This window comes from Ovis canadensis, chromosome 2, assembly GCF_042477335.2.
Source record: "Ovis canadensis isolate MfBH-ARS-UI-01 breed Bighorn chromosome 2, ARS-UI_OviCan_v2, whole genome shotgun sequence".
NCBI classification, from domain to species: domain Eukaryota; kingdom Metazoa; phylum Chordata; class Mammalia; order Artiodactyla; family Bovidae; genus Ovis; species Ovis canadensis.
The window spans coordinates 248,292,400-248,314,689 of NC_091246.1; the positions used below are offsets into that span (position 1 = coordinate 248,292,400).

General features: G+C 46.0%; 1 protein-coding gene across 37 annotated transcripts in view; it reads left to right on the forward strand.

Moving 5' to 3' along the window:
• The window catches only part of CNR2 (cannabinoid receptor 2), a 36,517-nt gene that overhangs the window by 2,892 nt on the left and 11,335 nt on the right, over positions 1–22,290 (forward strand). For 3 of the 37 annotated variants that reach the window (XM_069578969.1, XM_069578944.1, XM_069578967.1), the window contains exons 2-4: positions 10,082–10,306; positions 12,660–12,793; positions 18,079–18,304. The exons of 2 other annotated variants lie outside the window; for them this stretch is intronic. Coding sequence is in view for 15 of the 35 variants with exons in the window: in XM_069578944.1 (XP_069435045.1) it covers positions 18,296–18,304 (9 nt within the window). In the remaining 20 variants the exon portion in view is untranslated. Of the gene's footprint in view, positions 1–9,408; positions 9,548–10,081; positions 10,307–12,659; positions 12,794–13,441; positions 13,816–14,965; positions 15,062–17,129; positions 17,201–17,379; positions 18,305–22,290 lie in introns of those variants that run through there. 32 more of the 37 variants (XM_069578962.1, XM_069578940.1, XM_069578973.1 and 29 more) reach the window with 26 other exon arrangements.

Genomic DNA, 22,290 nt, shown 5'->3' on the forward strand with positions numbered 1-22,290 from the left:
CTCCTTCGCAAACCTCAATCTCTTCAACTCTAAAAATGAAGCTATGGTAGGATTACCTACCCACCTCAAAGGAGTGCTTGTGTGTTTTCTGAAGTCACCTGATGTGAAGAGCCAACTCATTGGAAAAGACCCTGATGCTGGGAAAGATTGAGGGCAGAAGAAGGGGACGACAGAGGATGAGATGGCTGGATGGCATCACCGACTCAACGGACATGAGTTTGAGTAAACTCCAGGAGTTGGTGAAGGACAGGGAGGCCTGGCGTGCTGCAGTCCATGGGGTCACCAAGAGACAGACAGGACTGAGCGACTGAACAACAGCAACGTTTACTGAGCATTCTAGTACAACGTGCTGGAGCTCTGCTAGACCCGCAGTCTTACCTTTTTCAATTCTCACAGCAGTCTGTGAGGGAGATGCTATCGCTACCCACATTTGAGAGGTGAGAAACTGAAATTCACCCAGGCATAAAGCCTTGCCCAAGTTCACACGGCTGGTCACGTGGCAAAGCAAAGACCTAAACCCAGGTCTATCTGAATCCGGAACTGCGGTACATTGTGGTGAGAATCAGACAGGAGAACAGATGTGGAAAGTGCCTCCTAAGCACTAAGGTGCAAGGCAGGCCCCAGGGTCAGCCCTCCTCCAGCAGAAAAGGACAAGACCTTTGTTCCGTTTTCCCATCATATTCTGGAGAGATAGGGTCTGCAGGGTGTCCTGCCCCCCACCTCAGGCAGCGAAGACCCCCAAAGGAAGGAAAATGGCAGACCAGGGCAGATAGACGGGGTAGGTCAGGCGGGAGGAGCCTCCCCAGCGTCATCATACCCAGCATGGGAGGGAAAGCTGTGAGTATTACGTTCAAGCGGGTGACCGCGTGGGTAGGTCGGGCATCCTGTGGGTTTTGCTGCTTCTCTTCTCCTCCCCCAGCTGCTGACGCCCCCAGAGGGGAGGCCCCGGATCCATTCACCCAGCAAGACAGAGGCAGCCTCTCCCACCAAAGTCCCCCCGCCTTCCTCTCCTGGGGGGTTGGGGCCACCCCAAAGTTCCTCTTTGAGAATCACAGCTGCATTCAGTGTTGCCTCTGTCAGAACGCAACGAGTCCATCCTTTATGGGTCTCTGGGGATGTGTCTGGATCCTGGGGAATCTGACGAAGCCAAAAGCAGGGATTGGAGCTCCATGGACTGTCTCTGAGTCGTCATATAACACCCACTGCACAGGTGAGGCTGCCAAGGCTCAGACCCAGCAGGTAAATGGCGGAGATGAGAGTCAAGCCCAGGTCTGTCTTTCCACTGTTTTCCACCAGCTTATCCCAACAAGGAAGAAGCTATTCCAGAAGGTTCACATTATTAGAACATTTCCATTAAAAAAAAAATTAGTGAATAATTGTTTTGCCATTTAAAAGACATTTTTCTCAATGTGAGAACTTCTTAAGATAAATGGAAGGATTGGGAATTCCAGTGGTTAGGACTCAGCACTCTCACTGCCAGGCACCTGGGTTCGATCCCTGGTTGGGAAACTAAGATCCCACAAGCCACATGGCACAGCCAAAAAAAAATTTTTTTAATAAAATAAATGGAAGAATCAAAAGCAATAGTTAGTGGTGATCAAACAAATGATACTCTCATGACTTCCAACCGGGCGGTTCATCTTTTGACCACTGGAGTGGCTTTGGCTAATACATGGTCTTACACTGATCTTCATCTTATGTTGTTTAATTTATACCTCTAGTGAACCAATGATTAAAGAAAGGAATCAGGGACTTCCCTGGTGGTCCAGTGGTGAAGAATCCACCTTGTAGTGCAGGGGACCTGGGGTTCGATCCCTGGTCGGTAAGCCAGCTTGCCACAGCTGGAGGGTCAGCGCACCGCAACAAAGATCCTCCGAACTGCAACCAAGACCCAATGGAGCCAAATAAATACATACATTGTTTTTAAAAAGAAAAAGAAAGGAAGCAAAGGGAACTCTGAGGCTGCATAAACAAGGAAGTAGAAGAAGGAAGATAATGACTTCACAGATTTGCCTCCAGACTTATCATTTGCGTTTATCTGATCAAATTCCTTACATGGCTTACCAGGAAAACTCTGTTATGAAATGTCAAAGATGGTTAAAAAGAAAAAACAACATGTACTTTTTATTTTTCTGTGTTGCACAGAAAAGTGATGTATACCTGCAAGGCATATGCAGAGAGGTGCTTATACATAGGGACCTGAGAGCTAAAAATCTTACCATACAACAAGCATAACATTGTTTTTAAAAGCTACAATTCAGCTTTTTAAGCAATCAGATGCAAGAACGCAAAACCTCAACTCACGTAAATGATCCTTCAAGGCTTTTGGGAATCTCAGTTCTCAGACTAGGGATTGAACCAGGACCCCTGGCAGTAAGAGTGCCAAGTCATAACCACTGGACCACCAAGGAATTCTCCCTGTCAGTCTATTTTAATGTCCATTTGGTCCCTCCATAAAACATCATTTTAAAATTTGTTCAGCCACCATGCATTTTCTTCGGTCATGAATTTAAAGTAAATCAAGCACATGGGTCACTGCAAAGCGTGGAGAGATAAACATTTGTTTTTACATATTAGGCATATAAGTTAAATAAATGTTAAGGAAATTTTGGAAATAAGACACATTACAAACAATACCTTTGACTTAAAACACTTGCTTTTTCATGGACCATAGAAAATTATGACACACACACACAAAAAAGAAAATTATGACACAGTCCATATAATTCTCATTGGGGTTTGTAAAATTATATATTACTGTGAAATAGTTCCTGCGTCAGAAGAGATGAAAGATGGTGTAGTCCAGTCACCTCATTCTATTTCTCTCTTTAAATTTTGGATATGATCCTTAAGTAACCTGGCAGAGAAAATGCACACAAGAGCAATAAACATTAATAGCTTATACTGAACTTCCCTGGTGGTCCAGCGGTTAGGAATCTGCCTGCCAGCGCAGGGGACGTGGGTTCGGTCCCTGGTCTGAGAAGATGCCACATGCCGCAGGACAACCTAGCCCGTGCGCCACAACCCCTGAGCCCGCGCTCTAGAGCCTGGGCTCCGCCGCAAGAGAAGCCGCCGCAACAAGAAGCCTTCGCACCGAAACTAGAGAAAGTCCGAATGCAGCAACGAAGACCCAGCACAGCCAAAAAAAAAAGCCAACGTTTACGAGGATTTATTAAGCACCAGCCAGGCAACTTGCTATGCATTTTGTACATACGACCACCCCACTCAGTCTTCACCATCAGCCCCGAGCGGAGATAATTTCATTATCCCCATCCTACAGGTGAGGACACTGAGGCTCAGGATAGTGAGGTAATTTGCCCAGGAGACCACAGATTTCACAAAAGGCGGAATCAGAACTCACATCTGTGAGTCAGGACTGTCTCTTAAACCTCTATCTGAAGTGAAGTGAAGTGAAGTGAAGTTGCTCAGTCCTGTCTGACTCTTTGCGACCCCATGGACTGTAGCCCACCAGGCTCCTCCATCCATGGGATTCTCCAGGCAAGAACACTGGAGTGGGCTGCCATTTCCTTCTCCAGGGGAATCTTCCCGACTCAGGGATCAAACCCAGTTCTCCCGCATTGCAGGCAGACACTTTAATCTCTGAGCCACTCGGGAAGCTTCTGAGTGGATTCTTACCTGCTAATCACCTCTCTTCACAGAAGCAGGAGGTAGAAATCCAGGTTACCGTTCAAGTTACTGAAGGAATCAGTCTTGTTGGATCTATCCCAGATCCCAGGCCAGAAATGCTACCGTACTTTCCTCTTCACGGCCACAGAGGCCAGAAGCCAGACAGATTCCCCAAAGCACATGAACGTGCTTTATCATAAAGGGCTATCTTGGAGCGCCCGTAAGGGTTAACTCCCAGATCGCTGGCCTCTCATCTCTCCGTGGCTTTGAGTACCCACTCTGAGTTTAATTTATCACCAGCCCCTGTCCAGCCACCCTGGTGACCCTCTAGCCACTCTGTCACCGCTCACAGATCTTGGTGGCCTGAAGTCCTACAGACAACAGAGCCTCTTTGCTGGGGCCAGTTCCCTCAATTCTACGATGGAAGTCATACCAGTTCCCTCACTGGCATGTCCTGTAGAATGCAGGCGTTAGGTGGAAAGTGTGTAGCTTGGGGTCTGGCCCACAGTGTACAGTAAGCACTCATTCCATGTTACTTTCTATCTTTGTCATGATCACTGGTGTGTTTCAAGGGCTGAGCCTCCAGGGCTCTCCGCATCATTGCCCCACCACTGCCGCCTCTGAGCCAGGACCAGCCTGAACTGTAACCCCCTCCCGGGCTGCTGCAACCCTAGAAACAACCAGAATCAAGATTAGGGAGGGACCCCACCCTCTGGGATCTGAGCAAGCCAGGAAGAGGCAGAACAGCCTGCAAAGAAACCACAGGGGGATTCAGAATACTCACCACACGCGGTTAACCTTTTCCCACTCTCTGCTGTGCAGAGAAGCCACCACGTAAAGAGCCCTCAGCATATTTTAATGGCCTTTCTGCACCCTGGGGTTACAACGCCTTGCTTGTCCTACAGAGAATACTTTGCAGGTGGAAAGGGTAACCACCCTCTTCCAGGTGTAATTAACAGTTTTAACAATGCTCCCAAATCCATCCACTCCCCTCACCAGGCTTCCCAGGGACTCCTGACCAAGCTTTCACCAGCAGCAAGTGCCCCCAAGGGTAAGGGGAGCCATACCCTCTTGCCAGGCATTTACACTGCACCGATTGGTGGTGGTGATTTAGCCTCTAGGTCGTGTCTGACTCTGCGACCCCATGGACCGTAGCCCACCAGGCTCCTCTGTCTGTGGGATTCTCCAGGAAAGAATACTGGAGTGGGTTGCCATTCCTTTCTCCAGGGGATCTTCCCAACCCAGGGACTGAACCTGGGTTCAGTTGAACCCGGGTCTCCTGCAGCGCAGGCGGATTCTTTAGCACCTGGGCCACCAGGGACGCCCTAATGATTGAATTCCTAAAATTTTCTGTAGTGGGTTTTCTTTGAAAGAGGACGATAGAACTTTAGTTCCTACTGTGAAGATGAGGCTAGAGACTTTCCTGGTGGTCCAGTGGTTACGAATCTGCCTGTCATTGCAGGGGACACGGGTTCCATCCCTGGTCAGGGAAGATTCCACGTGCCTTGGGGCAGCTAAGCCTGTGCACCACGACTATCGAGCCTGTGCACAACCAGAGGGAGCCTGTGTACTGCGATGAAGACCCAACGTGGCCAAAAATACATGAATAAATGAAAATGAAGCTAAAAAGCACAGAATCAAAGTGATGCCCTGAATCACAGAGGTGCTCCCTGTAGGGCCAGAACTAAGGCACATGTTTCAGACAGCCTGCCAAGGTGCCTTTCTTGAGTCTCTGAACTCTAGGATCTGCTAAAGTAGGAAACAGGGAAGGCTATGTATGTACTTACAGTATTTGAAGAACCACCCCCTCCCCTCCAAGGACAGATCCCTAGGAGAAAGGTACAGGACCCCACTGAGCAGGAGGTATGAGGCTGATGGACCTGGACCTGGGTTCCAGTCGGCCTCTGCTCTCTGTACGACCTCAGGCAAGTCAGTTTATCTCCGTGTGCTTCTGTCTCCTTGCCTGTAAATGAGAGGCATGAGAACAGAACCACCCTGCACACCTTATTGCGCAGAGTGACTGCATTTACAAGCAGAGTCCAGTGCCCAGTCCACTGCCATATTAAGGTAGAGTCCCTCCACCCTGGGATCCCACTCTGGCAGGTACGAGCTAGGCAGGCAGGTCAGGATCCTTAGCAAGGCATTTTTGAAATGTTAAGCCAGGCATGCCCTTCTTGCTGATATATCGTCCATTTTTTCCCACTTAAAAGGATCGGTTGTATCTATGCGGGAATTTTTTTTTTTTTTTAGCTTTTTCTTTATTAATTTATTTTTGGCTGGGCTGGGTCTTCCTTGCTGTGCTCAGCTTCACTTCTCTAGTTGTGGTGTGTGGGCTTCTTTCTGCGGTGGCTTCCTTTGTTGCATGGTGGAGCAAGGCCTCTAGGTACCCAGGCTCAGTAGTAGCGGCTCACAGACTTCATTGATGACAACTTAAAAATGATATTTAATGTGATATTACATGTGAAAGAGATAATGTGTTTTTCATGCCAATAATTTTGGGGGGTATATCTGCCCCCCATGTGGGATCCTCCTGCATGTGGGATCCTTCCAGACCAGGGATGGAGCCCATGTCCCCTGCATTGGAAGGTGGTTTCTTAGCCACTGGATCCCCAGGGAAGTCCCTGCTCTGAGCATCTTGAAGAAGGGAACCCTCCTTGGGGATTTTCACAAGTGTCAGAGAACTCCTTCAACCAGTTCATCTGACAAACACTCCTTGAGCAGCTTCCGTGAGCCGGGGAGGTCTAAGGCCCCCAAGACACAGCACGAAGCAAACCGGGCGATGAGCCCCGGCCCTCTTGGAGCTGACATTCCAGCGCCCTGGCCCTAGCGGTGGTGTGACAGGCCTTGGTTAGAGGAAGCAGTCTGAGGAGGGAAGGCAGAAAAGGACACCAGGGAAGAGACTGTTACCTGGAGTGTGAGAAAGACCTCCGCCCCTCTCTAGACAGGCCGACCTGGTCTTCATGGACGGGTTCCGGCGCCAAGTGGAACATAGCATCCTGGCTTTGAGTTCTGACCCTGCCACTTACAAGCCGTCTGACCTTGGGCAGATTCCTCCAGCTGAACCTCACTTTCCTGATCTCTGCTGCTGCTGTTGCTAAGTCACTTCGGTCATGTCCGACTCTGTGTGACCCCATAGACGGCAGCCCCCTAGGCTCCCTAAGACAGTGAAAATAAGACAACTTATCCACAAGAGGAGTTGGCAGGATGAAGGAGAGAGGGCGTGCAGGTAGGAGGCCTCCACGTAGTGCCTGCCACAAAGGAAGCTCCAGGGGACAGCGACAAACCCCCTTTCCTCATACACTTTAACCACAGTGATAGGGCACAACAGACTGAACGCAGAAGCAGAGATGAGACTCCAGCTGCTAGGCAGCAAAGAGATCTGCCCCCCAGAATTATTGGCATTAAAAACACATTATCTCTTTCACACGGAACAGGTCGATTAAATATCATTTTTAAGTTGTCAGCTTTAATTTCTAACCAGTCACTGTTTGAAAGACGTAACCTGTATCAAGGAAAGCCCTTGAGGATCTGGGCAACTTTCGAGATGGTAAAGGGGTGCTGAGCCCACAGCGTTTGAGAACTGTTGCTTGAGTCTTTCTCACTTGAGCTCTTTTGCAACCTGACAGATTCCCTCACCCACTCTCCGCCTCCACCCTGCCCTGCCGCAGCCCACAAGGTTAATTGCACAACTCACAAATTGAAAGGACTAAATGAGAAGGCTTTTGAGATCTTTCCTGGTGCAGATGGACATTCTGAAAAGGGGACTGTTTTGCCTGAGGTTGCTACACAACAGTTCTACTCAAAATTTGGATTGGAATCCAGACTCCTGTCTCATTAGCCCAGGGCTCTCCCCATAACTGCAGGCTGATGGGTGCTGGCTGCTGCTGCTTCTTTTTTGAAAAATATTTATTTGGCTGCACAGGGTCTTAGCTGTGGCATACAAGATCTTCGATCTTCATCGCAGCATGGAGTCTTGGCCACTGGACCCCCAGGGAAGTCCCTAGGCTGACTTCTTTGCCCTAGCCTGGTTAATAACCCACCAGGCTCCCAGGCACACTCTCAGCTTCCTGTTCACTCAGTTCCAAAACTTCTGAATGGAAATAGGATCTTCTCCCTCTGCTCTCTTAACATTGACCCACCTCTTGTTCCTGTCTCCCAGGAACCACCCCTCTGTACCCATACAGCCCAAGGGCATAGCAGCCACGGCACTGTCATCCATATTCACTGCCAACTAACAAAGAACTTGAGAAAGAGAGGAGACAGTTACACTATGTATACACCTTATAGGTACACGTAAAGCCTGCCGTCGGCGGCAGGTGAACTCTGTGCCAGGCATTGTACTAAGCATGATGTTATCTCAGCTAGTTCTCTTGCTTCACCGTCACTGAAGAAATATATACTATATGTTATTCCCATTTTACAGATGAGGAAACTGAGGGAAAGAAGTGAACGAAGTAAGTGACTTTATCTGAGGGCGCAAAGCTAATAGTCGGCTGAGCCAGGGCTGGATCTCAGCCTGTCTGGCAGATCTGTTGGGGTGAAGAGATGAGACCGGGCCTTCACCAGGCTGATGGGGACAGGACTAAAATCTAGGCCAGAGAATGCTAGCAATGGAGGCATGACTGAGTGAAACCGATCAGAAGAGGAAAAAGACTAAAAGAGAAAAGAGATGTGATTTGCTCCTGGGATTAAAGACAAAAGACTGCCATGTCTGGTGTCACCTGGGCAGAGTCGCGCATTAGATCCTGCCCTTTGTCAACGTGACTTGGTCAGAACACAAAGGCTCAAGTCCTGGCTTGGCCGGCCACTTGCCGTAAATTGGGGGCAAAGGCCTTGCCCTTTCTGAACCTATTTCCTCAAGGAATGCCACCTGCCTCATATAATGGCTAGGAGCCCTCCCCTGCTGTGCAAACTGTCAAATAAAACATACTCTGAATGTGGGCCTTATGGGTCCATTCTCTGAAAGGGAAGTTGCTGGAGTGTAAGGTAGTTGAAGGCAGGAGGAGAAGGGGACGACAGAGGATGAGATGGTTGGATGGCATCACCGACTCAATGGACATGAGTTTGAGTAAGCTCCGGGAGTTGGTGATGGACAGGGAGGCCTGGCGTGCTCCAGTCCGTGGGGTCATGAAGAGTCGGACATGACTGAGCAACTGAACTGAACTGAACTGAACTGAAGGTAGTTGAAAAGAAGGTATTGAAAAGACTCAACAAAATTGTCCTGCGGGTAGATTTCAGATTAGTTAATTTACTGAGTAATGGTTTGGAAGCTGTAAAGAATGTAAACAATGAGAGAGGACCCTGGGTCTTCAGAGGAATGAATAAAAGCACAGATTTCTGAACCCCCAGCCAGTCTCTTAGCATCCTTGGACCCCAATTTCTTCATCTATAAAATTCAGAAAGTAAGATCAGGTTTAAATGAGATATCAAAGAGAGGGCGGTACTACAATACAAAGGCCCATGACTGCTATCCTCCAATCTTCTTTTCATAAGGCAGTTCAGGGACCACACAGAGTTAGTGACTTCTCCATAGAACTACCAGTCCCAGAGTCAGCTTCAGTAGCTCAGATGGTAACGAAAATGCCTGCAATGCAGGAGACCTGAGTTCAGTTCCTGGGTCAGGAAGATCCCCTGGAGAAGGGCAAGGCAATCCAGTCCAGTATTCTTGTCTGGAGAATGCCATGGACAGAGGAGCCTGGCGGGCTACAGCCCATGGGGTTGCAAAGAGTCGGACACAACTGAGCAACTAACACTTTCACTTTCTTTCACTTTCCGTGCCAGGTTCAATCCCAGAGTATCTGCTTCCTAACTTGGAGTCCTTTTCTTTCTACTACATGATACTCACACTCTACCTTTCAGTTCGGCAGCCAAGCTATTGCTCATTTTAAATAATTATCTCATCTGGACGTCAAGCATGCAGGTATTACAGGGGAAATATTTTTGCAACTCAGTAATAAACTTGTGAACAGTTTTTAAAAAAAGAATGCAGGTATTAATTTCCCCGGTTACAGATGAAGAAACTGGGGCTCAGAGAGTTTGAGTAACTTGCCCTAAGGTCACACAGCCCATCAGTGGCAGAGCTGGGATTTGAATCCTACAATGATTCATTCCAAAGTCTTGACATTTAACCTTCACTACAGTGGAAAGAGGCCTCAGGCTTCATGTAGCTCAATTCCTCCTGGAAGAAAGGCTGGAGATGATACAGATGGATGAGGAAGGAAGATCCAGGGAGAATAAGTGCCCAGATAGCAGGAAGTAACTCTGCGGACCCCTGGGTGGGGATGATAAATGACGTGTAGATAGCAGACTCAGGAGAGAACCCTTCAGCCCCACAAGGCAGGCTCATGGGGACTGGGTTTCTTCCACAACCAATAGGCATTTGAGAAAGGAATTATCAAGGAGACCTCAATAATCTTTTGCCCAATTCTGTAAATTACAAATTCTTTCCTAAAAGGACTGGAGGTGGCCTGTGTTATGAATTAGGGCAGTGGAAATAGAAGCAAAGCCCTGGAAACCACAAAAAGGACCAACAAGTAAACGAGGAACCAATCTTGAATGACCCAGCACTGCTGGCCTGTATTGCATTCAACTCGGAGCTTCCTGGCAGCTGAGGGGAAAGGAAAGATGCGAATCTGAAGAAACCTGCTTTTTTTCTAATAGGCATTCATTCATTCATTCAGTAAGTTGATTTTAAGATATATAAGAGCCTACTTTTTACCAGGGCCCTGTGCTCAAGGGCTGGAAATCCAGGAGGAATATACTAGAGAAATCAGCTTGGAAAATAACCCCTTTGCAGCTCTTTGTATCTGTCCTCTTAAAAAAAAAATTTTTATTTATTTTTGGCTGCACTGGGTCTTCATTGCTGCTGACGGGCTTTCTCCGTTTTCGGCGTGTGGGGGCTACTCTCTGATTCCAGTGCAGGGGTTTCTCGTCGCGGTGGCTTCTCTTGCTGCAGAGCGCAGGCTCAAGAGGGCACAGGCTTTAGTAGTTGCAGCACTCAGGCCTCGGTAGTTGTGGCTTAGTTGTCCCAGGCCATGTGGAATCTTCCCGGACCAGGGATTGAACCCAGGTCCCCTGCATTGGCAGGCAGATTTTTAACCACTGGACCCCCAGGGGAGTCCTAGGGCAGTTTCTATACTCTGCCTCCCATCAACAACCTTCTCCTCTGATTCATATCATTGGAGAAATTATAAGTTCCTTCCTCCACATGCCATCCCACCTCCACGGCCAAATCCATTTTAGGAATGACTATCCTGGTGGTCTGTTTATAAGGTTAAAGAGCCTGGGCAGTTACCAACCTTCTAGTTAACTTTCTGCTTTTGACCTGCTGCTTGTGGTTCCCACCTCTTTCCGGAAGCCTGGATCTGTGGGCCAGAAGCACTATGGTGAGAAGCTGACAGTGAGGCTTAGGGCACAGGAAGATTGGGAGCAATGGGCAATATCTGCTGTGGCTTTGGAATGTGGAGCAGTGGCTTGGGGGCCATTGAATTGCCTTGCTTATGTGGGCTGAGTTCCAGCTCCATCGGGCTGCTTTGCTTAGTTCAGGCCCTTCATGAGAGGATCTCCACCAAGAATCTACTGCAGACTCTTTTTGCTGTAAGGAGGAATAGAATACAAAGATGCTGCCGCTCCCTGACCCAGATTCTATTCTCAAAATTAGAAACTCACAGTCCAGGAAGCAATACAAGGAATAGGCACAAATAATGGAAGGCAGGCAGTGATCCCTGCAGTAGTTTCATCCATGCAGACCAATAAGAAGAAACCAGAGAATGCTTCCTGGAGGAGGTGACTTTTGATATAGGACCTGAAAAGACAAATAAGATTTGGGCAAAGGAATATAGCCCACAGTCCAAAACTCCAGAAAACTTTGTTGCAATTGCAACCAAGTGCTACCAAGCACAGAGGGAAGCTAGGAGAAGAAAGGGGTAAGGAAAGCCCCATGACATTCTTCCTATGGTTGGGTATAGTGCCAAGAGCCCAGCCAGCTGGGAAGCAATCTATTAGTAATGAATCAGTTATGCAGCTCAAACAAGGTTGGTTTGTTTCCCTCCCCCCCTCCCCGCAAAAACAGTGTCCCCTAAGGATGAACGGAAAACTTTCTTTTCTCTTTTAAATTTTATTTATTTATTTTTGGCTGCACTTCGTTGCTGCTCGTGGGCTTTCTCTAGTTGCAGCGAGCAGGGGCTACTCTTTGTCGCAGGGCTCGGGGTTCTCACTGTGGTGACTTCTCTTGTTGTGGAGCATGGGCTCAGTAGTTGTGGCTCACAGGCTTAGCTGCCCTACAACATGTGAGATCTTCCTGGACTGGGGATTGAACCTGTGTCCCCTGCATCGGCAGGCAGATTCTTAGCCACTGAACCATCAGGGAAGTCCTGAAGAACTTTCTAGTGCCTAAGTTCTCAGACAAAAGTTGAACAAGCCCAGAATCCTGTAAGAATTCTATAAACTAACTCTATTGAGTATTTCCTGCCTTTCATTAGACACATACTGTAAGCCATTGTACATTTTGTAAATTTCTATTACTTGATTGCACAATGGTGTGGTATGGGTAGTGTTTCTCCTGGTTTACAGGTGAATGAAACAGAGGCTCAGGAAGGTGAAGTAACTTGCCCACAAGGTACAGAGCTGGAATTGAATCTAGGGCTGGTTGAATCCAGAGAGGTCTGGTTGCCAAGCCTGTGTGATACTGGGATCCAACATGGTGAGTTTCCCAGAGGAGACCTAAGAAGTGACCCAGCAATCTACTTTCTTTGAAGATGAGAAAAGACCCAGATAGGAGAAAGGATCTGCCCAAAGTCACTCAGTAGCAGAACAGGGACTGGAACCCAGGCCTCTCCATTCCTAGTCAGAGATAAAAAATGATGGTTCCTGGACTTCCCCAGTGGGCCAGGGGTTAAGACTCTGCCTTCCAACACGGGGAGTGTAGGTTCGATCCTTGGTCAAGGAACCAAGATCCCACATGCGGTGGAGTGTGGTCTGACATTAAAAAAAAAAGATTGCTGCCGGTCTACAATCTCAGCTTCTCACTGCAGGAGTAGCAGCCACCATCAAAGGCCAGGCCCGGCTCACTCACCTGTGACCCCCAGTGCCTTTGGGCTTTCAGCACAGCAGTACAGAGGAGCCAGCTGTGACTGTGATGTTCTTTCACTTCACACTTTCAGTTCAGGTCAGAAAAACCCCCAGGTGCATCTTTTCTGAGCAGCTTCCTGGCTCTCAAAGCTTTCTTCCCAGACACTCGGCAGAAGTCAGAACTCCAGGTCCTGCAAACCCGCTGCAGAGCGAACATGCTCTCTGGGGAAAGAGAGTCATGTTGTTTGGGGGCTTTAGCATTTTTCTTTGGTGGGAAAAGCACTTGGTTGGTTGTTTCTCTTCCCCGCCCCCCCAATTTTTTTCTTTTTTCCCCCTTTATTATTTTTAATAGAAGGATAATTACAATATTATGTTGGTTTCTACCGTACATCAGGTGGTTTCTCTTTTAATATTACCTGTGTACAAAGTCAGGTCACAAAATGGTTTTGAAAACCAAAACCTAATATTTGTAACGCCATTGACACAACTGATTAAAAAAAGAAGAACCCTTTCCTCCTCCTAACAAACACACAGACGTGAAGTCTCTGTACACTTTGAAAGCACTGGTGCCCCATCATAGCCTCCCCATGGACATGGTTAAAAAGCCATGGGAGGGCTGGGGATGGGGGAGCGGTGGGGATCGTCAGGCAGTTTGGTTTTCCCAGGGAGAACGGGACAGGTTTTGTCACTGTCATTTCACAAATGAGAAGAGGGGCTCAGGAAGTTGGAGGGACTTGCCCAAAGTCACATGACCAGCCATGGCAGAGGTGGAACTGGAACAGCGGCGCGGCGCAGCACCACGCGTCTCTCTCTGTCTGGGGCTTTCAGACCAGTCTTCGCCCTGGAGGAAGGCTTGTCCAGAAGCCAGAAGCTCTGCCTCCAGAAGAGATTTCTATCTGCCCAGAGGGAAGGCAGACGGGGAACTGGGTTTCCTGTGGCTCTGTGCATCCTGTTGTCGCACGTTTTCTTGTTGGGCCCTCCATCTAGAAGTCTGCACTTCCTGCCCTTACTTACTTTGGACAATAACCGTAGGTTGGTGGCCACGCCAAGCCTGAGTGAGGCACCGATACTGGCCACCACCACCCGAGCATCCCCCTTCTAGGCTGGACTCTGCGTGGGGTAAGCCATTCTTTAATGGGGGCGAGGGGGATGTTTCCTAAGGGAACTAGGGGAAGAGAGCTGGAGGGAAATGGGACTGGAGCTGCAGGGGAGCAGGGAGGAAGCACCCAGCAGTGGCAGAATGGGGGTGTGGGAGCTGATAAAGGCTTACACCGTGCTTCACTCATTCAATCCAGGGCTGAGAACTCGGCTGGCACCATCTCTGCTCTCACTCGGGGGTGGCCTTGGCAACATTCAGCAAAGGGTGTCGGTCTCAGGGAAGCACTCCTCTCCAGCTTTTCCAGATAAGGTCACTTCTACGCGCACAGCACGAGGGTTTTTATTGTGGCCTGAGGGACGCAGACATGCAGTCTAGTTCCCATTTTGATGCTGATTTGTCAGGTGGCCTTAGAAAATTATATCCCCAGCCTTAGACTGTTTCCTTGATGGTAAAATGATAGAGGTGTATTAAATGAGAGATTTTCTATCTGTTCCTTGGAGCCTGAGGGAATCTGGGCCGCCTGGAAGAGAGGACATAGTTAACATGAATTCAGCTTTTACCTCACTTATGAATACATGTTCCTTTGGGGGTAAAAAGCATTCTGCTCTCTAAAAAAAAAAAAAAAAAACCCAAACACTGGATTATAAGAGCTGCCACTCATTAAGCTCTTACAATGCACCAGGCACATTATTCTTAACAACTTCACCAAGCAGGTTGAATTATCCCATTTGAAGATAGTAATAATAATAAGCACTTCCATATGTTTTATTAATTTACTTAAATCCTCACAAAAACCCATTTTACAGATGAGAAATGGGAAAACGGAGGCATTAGGACCTTGGATAAGGTCACCGGGCTAGGATTAGAACCTACCCAACGTGCTCCCCTTTCCCTTTACACTCTTACTGTTATAGGAAAGGGGACCCCTTCCAGGGCCCGAAACTAGGCTCTTGTCTAACACTCAGAAATGAATTGTCAGAGGAGACACATGTGCTGACAAAGCAAGAGATTTTATTGGGACAGGGCACCCGGGTGGAGAGCAGGAGGGTAAGGGAACCCAGGAGAACTGCTCTGCCGTGTGGCTCGCAGTGTCGGGTTTTATGGTGATGGGATTAGTTTCCGGGTGGTCTTTGGCCAATCATTCTAATTCAGAGTCTTTCCTGGTGGCAGCACGCATCGCTCAGCCAAGATGGATGCTAGCGAGAGGGATTCTGGGAAGGGGATGGACATGCAGTCTTTCCTTTCGACCTTTCCCAAACTCTTCAGGTTGGTGGTGGCCTATTAGTTCCGTATTCCTTATCAGGATCTCCTGTCATAAAACAACTCATGCAAATGGTTACTATGGTGCCCGGCCAGGGTGGGCGGTTTCAATCAGTGTGCTCCTAACGTTACTTGGGATCTACTGCATTGGAGACAGCCCCTTTCCATCCAAATGGGTTGCATTCACTAAGAACTTTTTGAGCATCAACCATGTAGCAGGCATTGTGCAAGGCACTAAAGACCCAGAAATAATGAAGGCTCAGTCTCTGACCTTGACAAACTGTGTGTCCTCCTTCAAGTAACATCTCTGAGCCTCCATTATCAGAGCAATAACAATAACCACAGTTCTTCTATCAGAGGTTGTATGGATTACATTAGATGGTAGCTGAGAAAAAATATTTTGTAGAAGTTAAATTGCATAGCATGTTGGTTGGTGCAGTTATTAATTTGGCTGCAGAAAAGACTAATCAGAGCAGGTTATAATATACACAGAGTAAGTCTGGGAAAGTGGTGTGTGACTGTGGTTCGAGGAAGACGTCACATGATAAAAGATGAGTCCAGAAGGAAGATGAACTGGGAAAGGAACCCCTGGGGCAAAGGCGGGTAGAAAGCAGAACTAGGACTTCCCTGGAGGGCCAGAGATTAAGACTCCAAAGCACAGGGTGTGGGTTTGGAGCAGAACTATTTGAGGAATGGTTAGGCAAACAGTTACGTCCAACTGGGGTTGCCAGTGGCAGCTGCAATGGAATACTTCTGACTTTGCTGTCATCAGACAGTACAGCACGTTGGGGTGGGCTAGCACTGCCCCATGAGCCACTTGTCATTTTAAATGTTCTAGTAGCCACAGGAAAAACTAAGTACATAAAAAGAAACAGGCAAAGGAAATGTTTTTATTTAGCCCAATTTATCTCGGGTAATTAATATTAAAAAATTACTAATAAGCTATGTTACTTTCTTCCATACGATCTTTGAAGTCTGGTGTGTATTTTATACTCAAAGCACATCTCCATTCAGATTAGCCACACTTAGGGTACCGGTGTAGACAGAACTGGACTTGAACCCCAGTTCAATTCAGTTGCTCAGTCGTGTCCGACTCTCGGCGATGCCATGGACTGCAGTACGCCAGGCTTCCCTGTCCATCATGATCTCCTGGAGTCTGCTCAAACTCATGTTCATTGAGTCTGTGAACCCCAATTCTCACACTTAAATAACTAGGTCATCCTGAGCAGGTTCCAAGTCAGGAACAGCTCAATAAAGTATAGAGATCTCTTCTATACTTCTTCTAAGTGTTGTTTAAAAATATTTATTTACTAGCCTGCAGTGGGTCTTAGTTTCAGCACACAGGATCTTTCACTGCAGCACAGGTTTATTGGCCCCTCGGCAGGAATCAAACCTGCATCCCCTGCATTGCAAGGCACATTCTTAAGCACTGGGTCACAAGCAAAGTCCCCTATTTTATGTATTAATTCACTAAATCTTTATGATGAGGTTACCAACATTATTGCATTTTATAAATAAGGAAATTGAGTCCAGGTTGCCCAAAGAGTTTATCATTCCTAAGTCTTCTTCCTCTACAAAGTGAGCATAAGCATACCTACCCTGGAGGTTATTGTGAGGGAAGATATGAAAATGCGGTTAAGGTCTTCCCACTCAGACACACCAGGAAACCACTGCTCGGAAAGCCACAGACATCTCTCGTTCCACCTCCCACCCACTGAGAACCTCTAACAGGACCAGAAGTAGGGTCTCACTGGGGGAACAAAATTTAAATGAGTGCCAAAAAATTATAATAAATCCTGTTTTGAATGTTAAGTAAAATATTTACACTTTATAAAATACTATTGTGTTTCAATGTAGCTACTTTTCCACTTTTCAATAATAACTATTTTTTAGTGTTTTACTATTTAACATTTCAAGACCGAAAAACAGCGAGTAAAGAATACACACGACATCATCGACAGAGAGAAGCACGCTTTTTCGCTTTGCCTCAGGCAAGGTGTTGATTTCTAGTCTAGTCTGGAAAAAATCCTGCCCTCCCTCCTACTTCTCTAATTCCTCTGCCATTATCTTCCAGTTCCCTTTATCTGCTTTATAAAACTTCTACATTCTCCTAAGGGACTGGACTTCTGGCTCCACGTTGTGTTGGTAAGACTTACCCCTGTTGATGAGTTTAGTCCTAGTTCATTTTTTACTGCTTTATGTAGTTCTTCGTAGGCATGTACTGTAACTTATCTATGCATTTTCCACTTGATGGACTTTTGTGATTGGTGGTGGCTTTTTGCTATTTCAAAAATGCTGAAACTAACACCTTTGAACATTTTCAGGCGCGGAATTGGTGCATTCCAGGGAAGTGGCTGTCTTTGGCTTCATTAGATTTTGGGAAACTGCTCACCACAGTGTTTGCACCAACTCACACCCTCATCACAGCACTGAATTTTCGCCCTCCACACCTCTCCAATACTCAGCGTTGTCAGGTTCATCTTTTGGCTGATCTGATGGTGGTGAAACTTGCCTTTTTGTGGATGCTATTGAGGTTAAACGTCGTTTCAGAGGATAATTGACCATTTTCTTTCATGCCTGATATTTTTCTTATTCGGAGGCTCTCTTCTTTATCTTGAGGAATCTTACGTGAGGTCTGTCTGTTTTATGATGTTCTCAAAGAACTAGTTTCGGTCTTTGTCAGGGCATCTTATTTTCAGTTGTTTTACCGTGTCATCAGTTTCTGCTCTTATTATTTCTGCCTTCTGCCTTCTCTTTATTTTTGCTGTTGCTCTTTGTCTAATTTCATGAGTGGGATGTTTAGCTTGTCGACTGAAAAAAGAGGTGTACAACTTGAGAGTTGCAAGTTAAGTTTTATTTGTGGGGAAATGAGGATTGCAGTCCAGGAGGCAGCATCTCAGATAGCTCTGAGAATCTGCTCCAAAGCAGCAGTGGGGGGAAAGTCAATATATAAGGTTTTGTTGAAGGGGCAGTTGAATACCATGAAGTACTCATTCTACAAAAGGTTTTTTGTTAATCATGAGGATCTGATGTCACTGTGAGGGAATTTAGGGCTTCTCTGGATAAGAGGAGATGCAAGGATTGATAAAATTAAGACCTGTCCCACCAGATTCCCTGGAGGACAGAGGCCCTCACTCCCTGAACTGCCTCAGGGGTTGGTGAATTCAACAGCTGCAGCAGCATGGGGCTCAATCTCCGTAGAAGCAGGTGGAAAATGCCTTTGTTGTTCATTCATTGGCAATGCTCTTGGTAAGTGACAATTTGCGGTTGACCTGGCCCCCTTGTGGTCATAAGTCTGACCATATTTTGGGGGGCATTTCATGACCATTTTGTCCCGTGTTGCTAGGAAGGCTCGTTCCCAGTTCTGAAGAAGGTGTTTGTTGATAAGGCACTCAATGTGCTGTTACTGGATTAGGTCTCAATAGTCAAAGAGCTGTGGACACCTGTCTTCTAGTTTCCTCTCACTGCATCTTTTCACACCTAGAGTTTCACTATTACAATCATCGATCATATATCGAGCTATACATTGATCAACTGCTTCAAGTCTAGTCATCATTTTTGTTGGAGCCTCAGTCATATACTTGGTAATTCAAGAAATAATAATCTTATGAAACAACCAAAATACAAATGGTATAGTTAAAAACAAATACTTCCCTGGTGTCTCGGACGGTAAAGCGTCTGTCTACAACGCGGGAGACCTGGGTTCGATCCCTGGGTCGGGAAGATCCCCTGGAGAAGGAAGTGGCAACCCACTCCAGTACTGTTGCCAGGAGAATCCCATGGACAGAGGAGCCTGGTGGGCTACAGTCCATGGGGTCGCAAAGAGTCAGACACGACTGAGAGACTTCACTTCATAGTTAAAAACATTAGTGGAATTAAAAGTAAATATTTTAGCCATGAGTCTCCCACACCAAACCAGTTGTTTTTTTTTTTTTAAGATTGTCAAGACTAGGGATTTTTCATTTGGGTCATCAAATGTGTTACATTAAAGGATTTGTCAGGTATGAAAATACAGCATTCACTTTGAATTATAGCACAGACATCTCCCTGAGATGCTGTAAGACCTTGAAGTTGTATAGCACTTCCTTTCTCACCATATAGATCTCAGAATTCAATAGGCTAATAGCCCAATTACTATCATTTAAAGCTTATGAAAGTTGTTAAGGCTTAGATATGATCAATTACATCCTCCAACCCCACTGAAGGCAAACACACACACACACACAAAAGCTGTTAAATGGTCATACTAGTAGAATACAGATCTTTGACCCACTGGGATCATATCAATAATAGATTGTCTGGAGTTACCTCTAATTTGTTAACAAGTATGACCTTAAATTCATAGGAATCCCAGGCTACACCTTCGTATCCATCCCTGTAGATGTCAAGGCCATAAATTAGTGCCACAAATCCACTGAGTTCCATACCAATCACTCTCTTTAAGGGTAATAACAGGCATAGTTCATAAAGCACCCAGCCTTGTCTCATAATTAGCAGGTTGATCATTTTTAGTATGATTTAACCGTTCCCAACATAGAGAAGCCTTAAACTTAAATGACCATAGCCTGTGTTAACCATGTACATCCTCCCCATAATTGTGGGAGTTTTCCTTTTAATGGATGAGAAGTTAATTTTTTATTGAGACTTAGCTCATCACTTAATTGAGTTCAAATGACCCTAAGAGAAAACTTAAATCTATGGCCAGCATCAAAGCAGGTATTATTAATTGGCCAGGTGAGAGGATCCCATCTAGTAATATAATGAATAGATAGAACAGGACTGAACACTCATCTAAAATAAATTTCCTAGGGGGTATCCAATCAGAGCCCTGGAGAACAGAAATCCACCAAGGTAACCCAGAAGTACTAGGCACAGGTAACTGGCCACAAACCAACAATTGGATTGAGTTTTAAACTAGCATAGAATCATGTCCATGATAAACACTTGGTTGATAGGCATAAGTCCAAGGAACCAAGAAAACATTATAAATGATCACACAAGTCAGATCAGCATCTTGGGCAAGCTGTCTGCTTCTGATATCATCTTCTTCTCATCCTAGGATAGTGTAGTTTCCTCTGTTTGAGCATCATTTTAAGGTGAGTTTGAGGTCAGTAGGCCTCTCTATAGACCAGTCCAGCTCAGGGGCCTTTGGAAGTGGGAGTTAACCTGATTCAATTTCCCTTCAATTTCACTGGGCATGAGCTAGTTAAGAGTACCATGGAGTTGAAAGGTCCTTCCATCTAGGTTGGAGAGAGTTCCTTAAATTATGTCTTCTTCCAGTCTTGGTTGCAGGTTATGTGTGAGGCAACTGATCTTCATCCAAAGACAGATTACTGAGATAAACTTCAAAAACAGCCCGAGTGTCCTTCAATAATTCAATTAAATTTTACATTAATATACCCTAACAGCAAAGACCTATCCAGGAAATGAGTCTTAGTAGATACAGAGCTGGGATTTAACATTCATCGAAACATCTCTTTCTCCCTAAATAAAGTGAAGTCACTCAGTCATGTCTGACTCTCTGTGATCCCATGGACTGTAGCCCCCCAGGCTCCTCTGTCCATGGAATTTTTCAGGCAAGAGTATTGGAGTGAGTTGCCATTTCCTCCTCCAGGGGATCTTCCCAACCCAGGGATCAAACCTGGGTCTCCTGCATTGCAGGCAGACACTTTACCATCTGAGCCACCATGGAAGCCCCTTCTCCCTAAAATCACAGTCATTTTTACCAAATATAACCTAATTAAGACCTGTTTGTAATATAGGTCTGGTCTCAATAAACTGGGCATGATTTACATAACCAAAATTGATCATAGATTTTTTTGCTTTGCTGAGACTTTTATAGTCTCAGATTGAACTTTTAAAATAAAATCTTTCAGGGCTAGGAAAGTCATGCCAAAGACTTATCACAGATTTTGCCTAACAGATCTAAATAAATTCCTCCCTTCTCAGTTCAGTTCAGTTCAGCTGCTCAGTCGTGTCTGACTCTTTGCAACCCCATGAATCGCAGCACACCAGGCCTCCCTGTCCATCACCAACACCTGGAGTTCACCCAAATTCATGGCTATTGAGTCGGTGATGCCATCCAGCCATCTTATCCTCTGTCGTCCCCTTCTCCTCCTGCCCCCAATCCCTCCCAGCATCAGGGTCTTTTCCAATGACTCAACTCTTCGCATAAGGTGGCCAGAGTATTGGAGTTTCAGCTTTAGCATCAGTCCTTCCAATGAACACCCAGGACTGATCTCCTTTAGAATGGACTGGTTGGATCTCCTTGCAGTCCAAGGGACTCTCAAGAGTCTTCTCCAACACCACAGTTCAAAAGCATCAATTCTTCAGCACTCAGCCTTCTTCACAGTCCGACTCTCACAGCCATACATGACCACAGGAAAAACCATAGCCTGGACTAGATGGACCTTTGTTGGCAAAGTAATGTCTCTGCTTTTGAATATGCTATCTAGGTTGCTCATAACTTTTCTTCCAAGGAGTAAGCGTCTTTTAATTTCATGGCTGCAGTCAACATCTGCAGTGATTTTGGAGCCCAAAAAAATAAAGTCTGACACTGTTTCCACTGTTTCCCCATCTATTTCCCATGGAGTGATGGGACCGGATGCCATGATCTTCGTTTTCTGAATGTTGAGCTTTAAGCCAACTTTTTCACTCTCCTTTTTCACTTTCATCAAGAGGCTTTTTAGTTCTTCTTCACTTTCTGCCATAAGGGTGGTGTCATATTTCTGTACCTGTTATTGAGATAACCTTCCTAACCTATCTGATAAAGTTACTGGAAACTAAGAGATTCCAATCTCTGGAGGGTTCAGATAGAGAGAAAAGATAAATGTTTCAATTTGTTTATAAAATATAATTTTACCAAACTACTGCCATAATTAGTTTGAGGGAAAGGTGGTTTTTTTTTTCTTACTCCTGGAAAACACAGATTCAAATCAGTAATTTTTCAGATAGAAACTATACAAGTTATAAGCATATTCACCAGTTCATTCAGTCCTTTTGTTAACCTTTGTGAAGTCGTCAGGTTTTCTATTAGAATCCTTACTCAGTTCAGAAACTGGCATTTATTCAAAAGTCCTTTTTACAAATCTTCTTAAAGAGGCAAAACTTGGTTAATGCTATGACAATATTGAGATAGTAACTAGAATCCTGCCTGATAACATTTTACCCAAACATATCAGAATTTTAGGAACTCCATACAGTTTCTAGGATATCTATATTAGTAACATTTACCA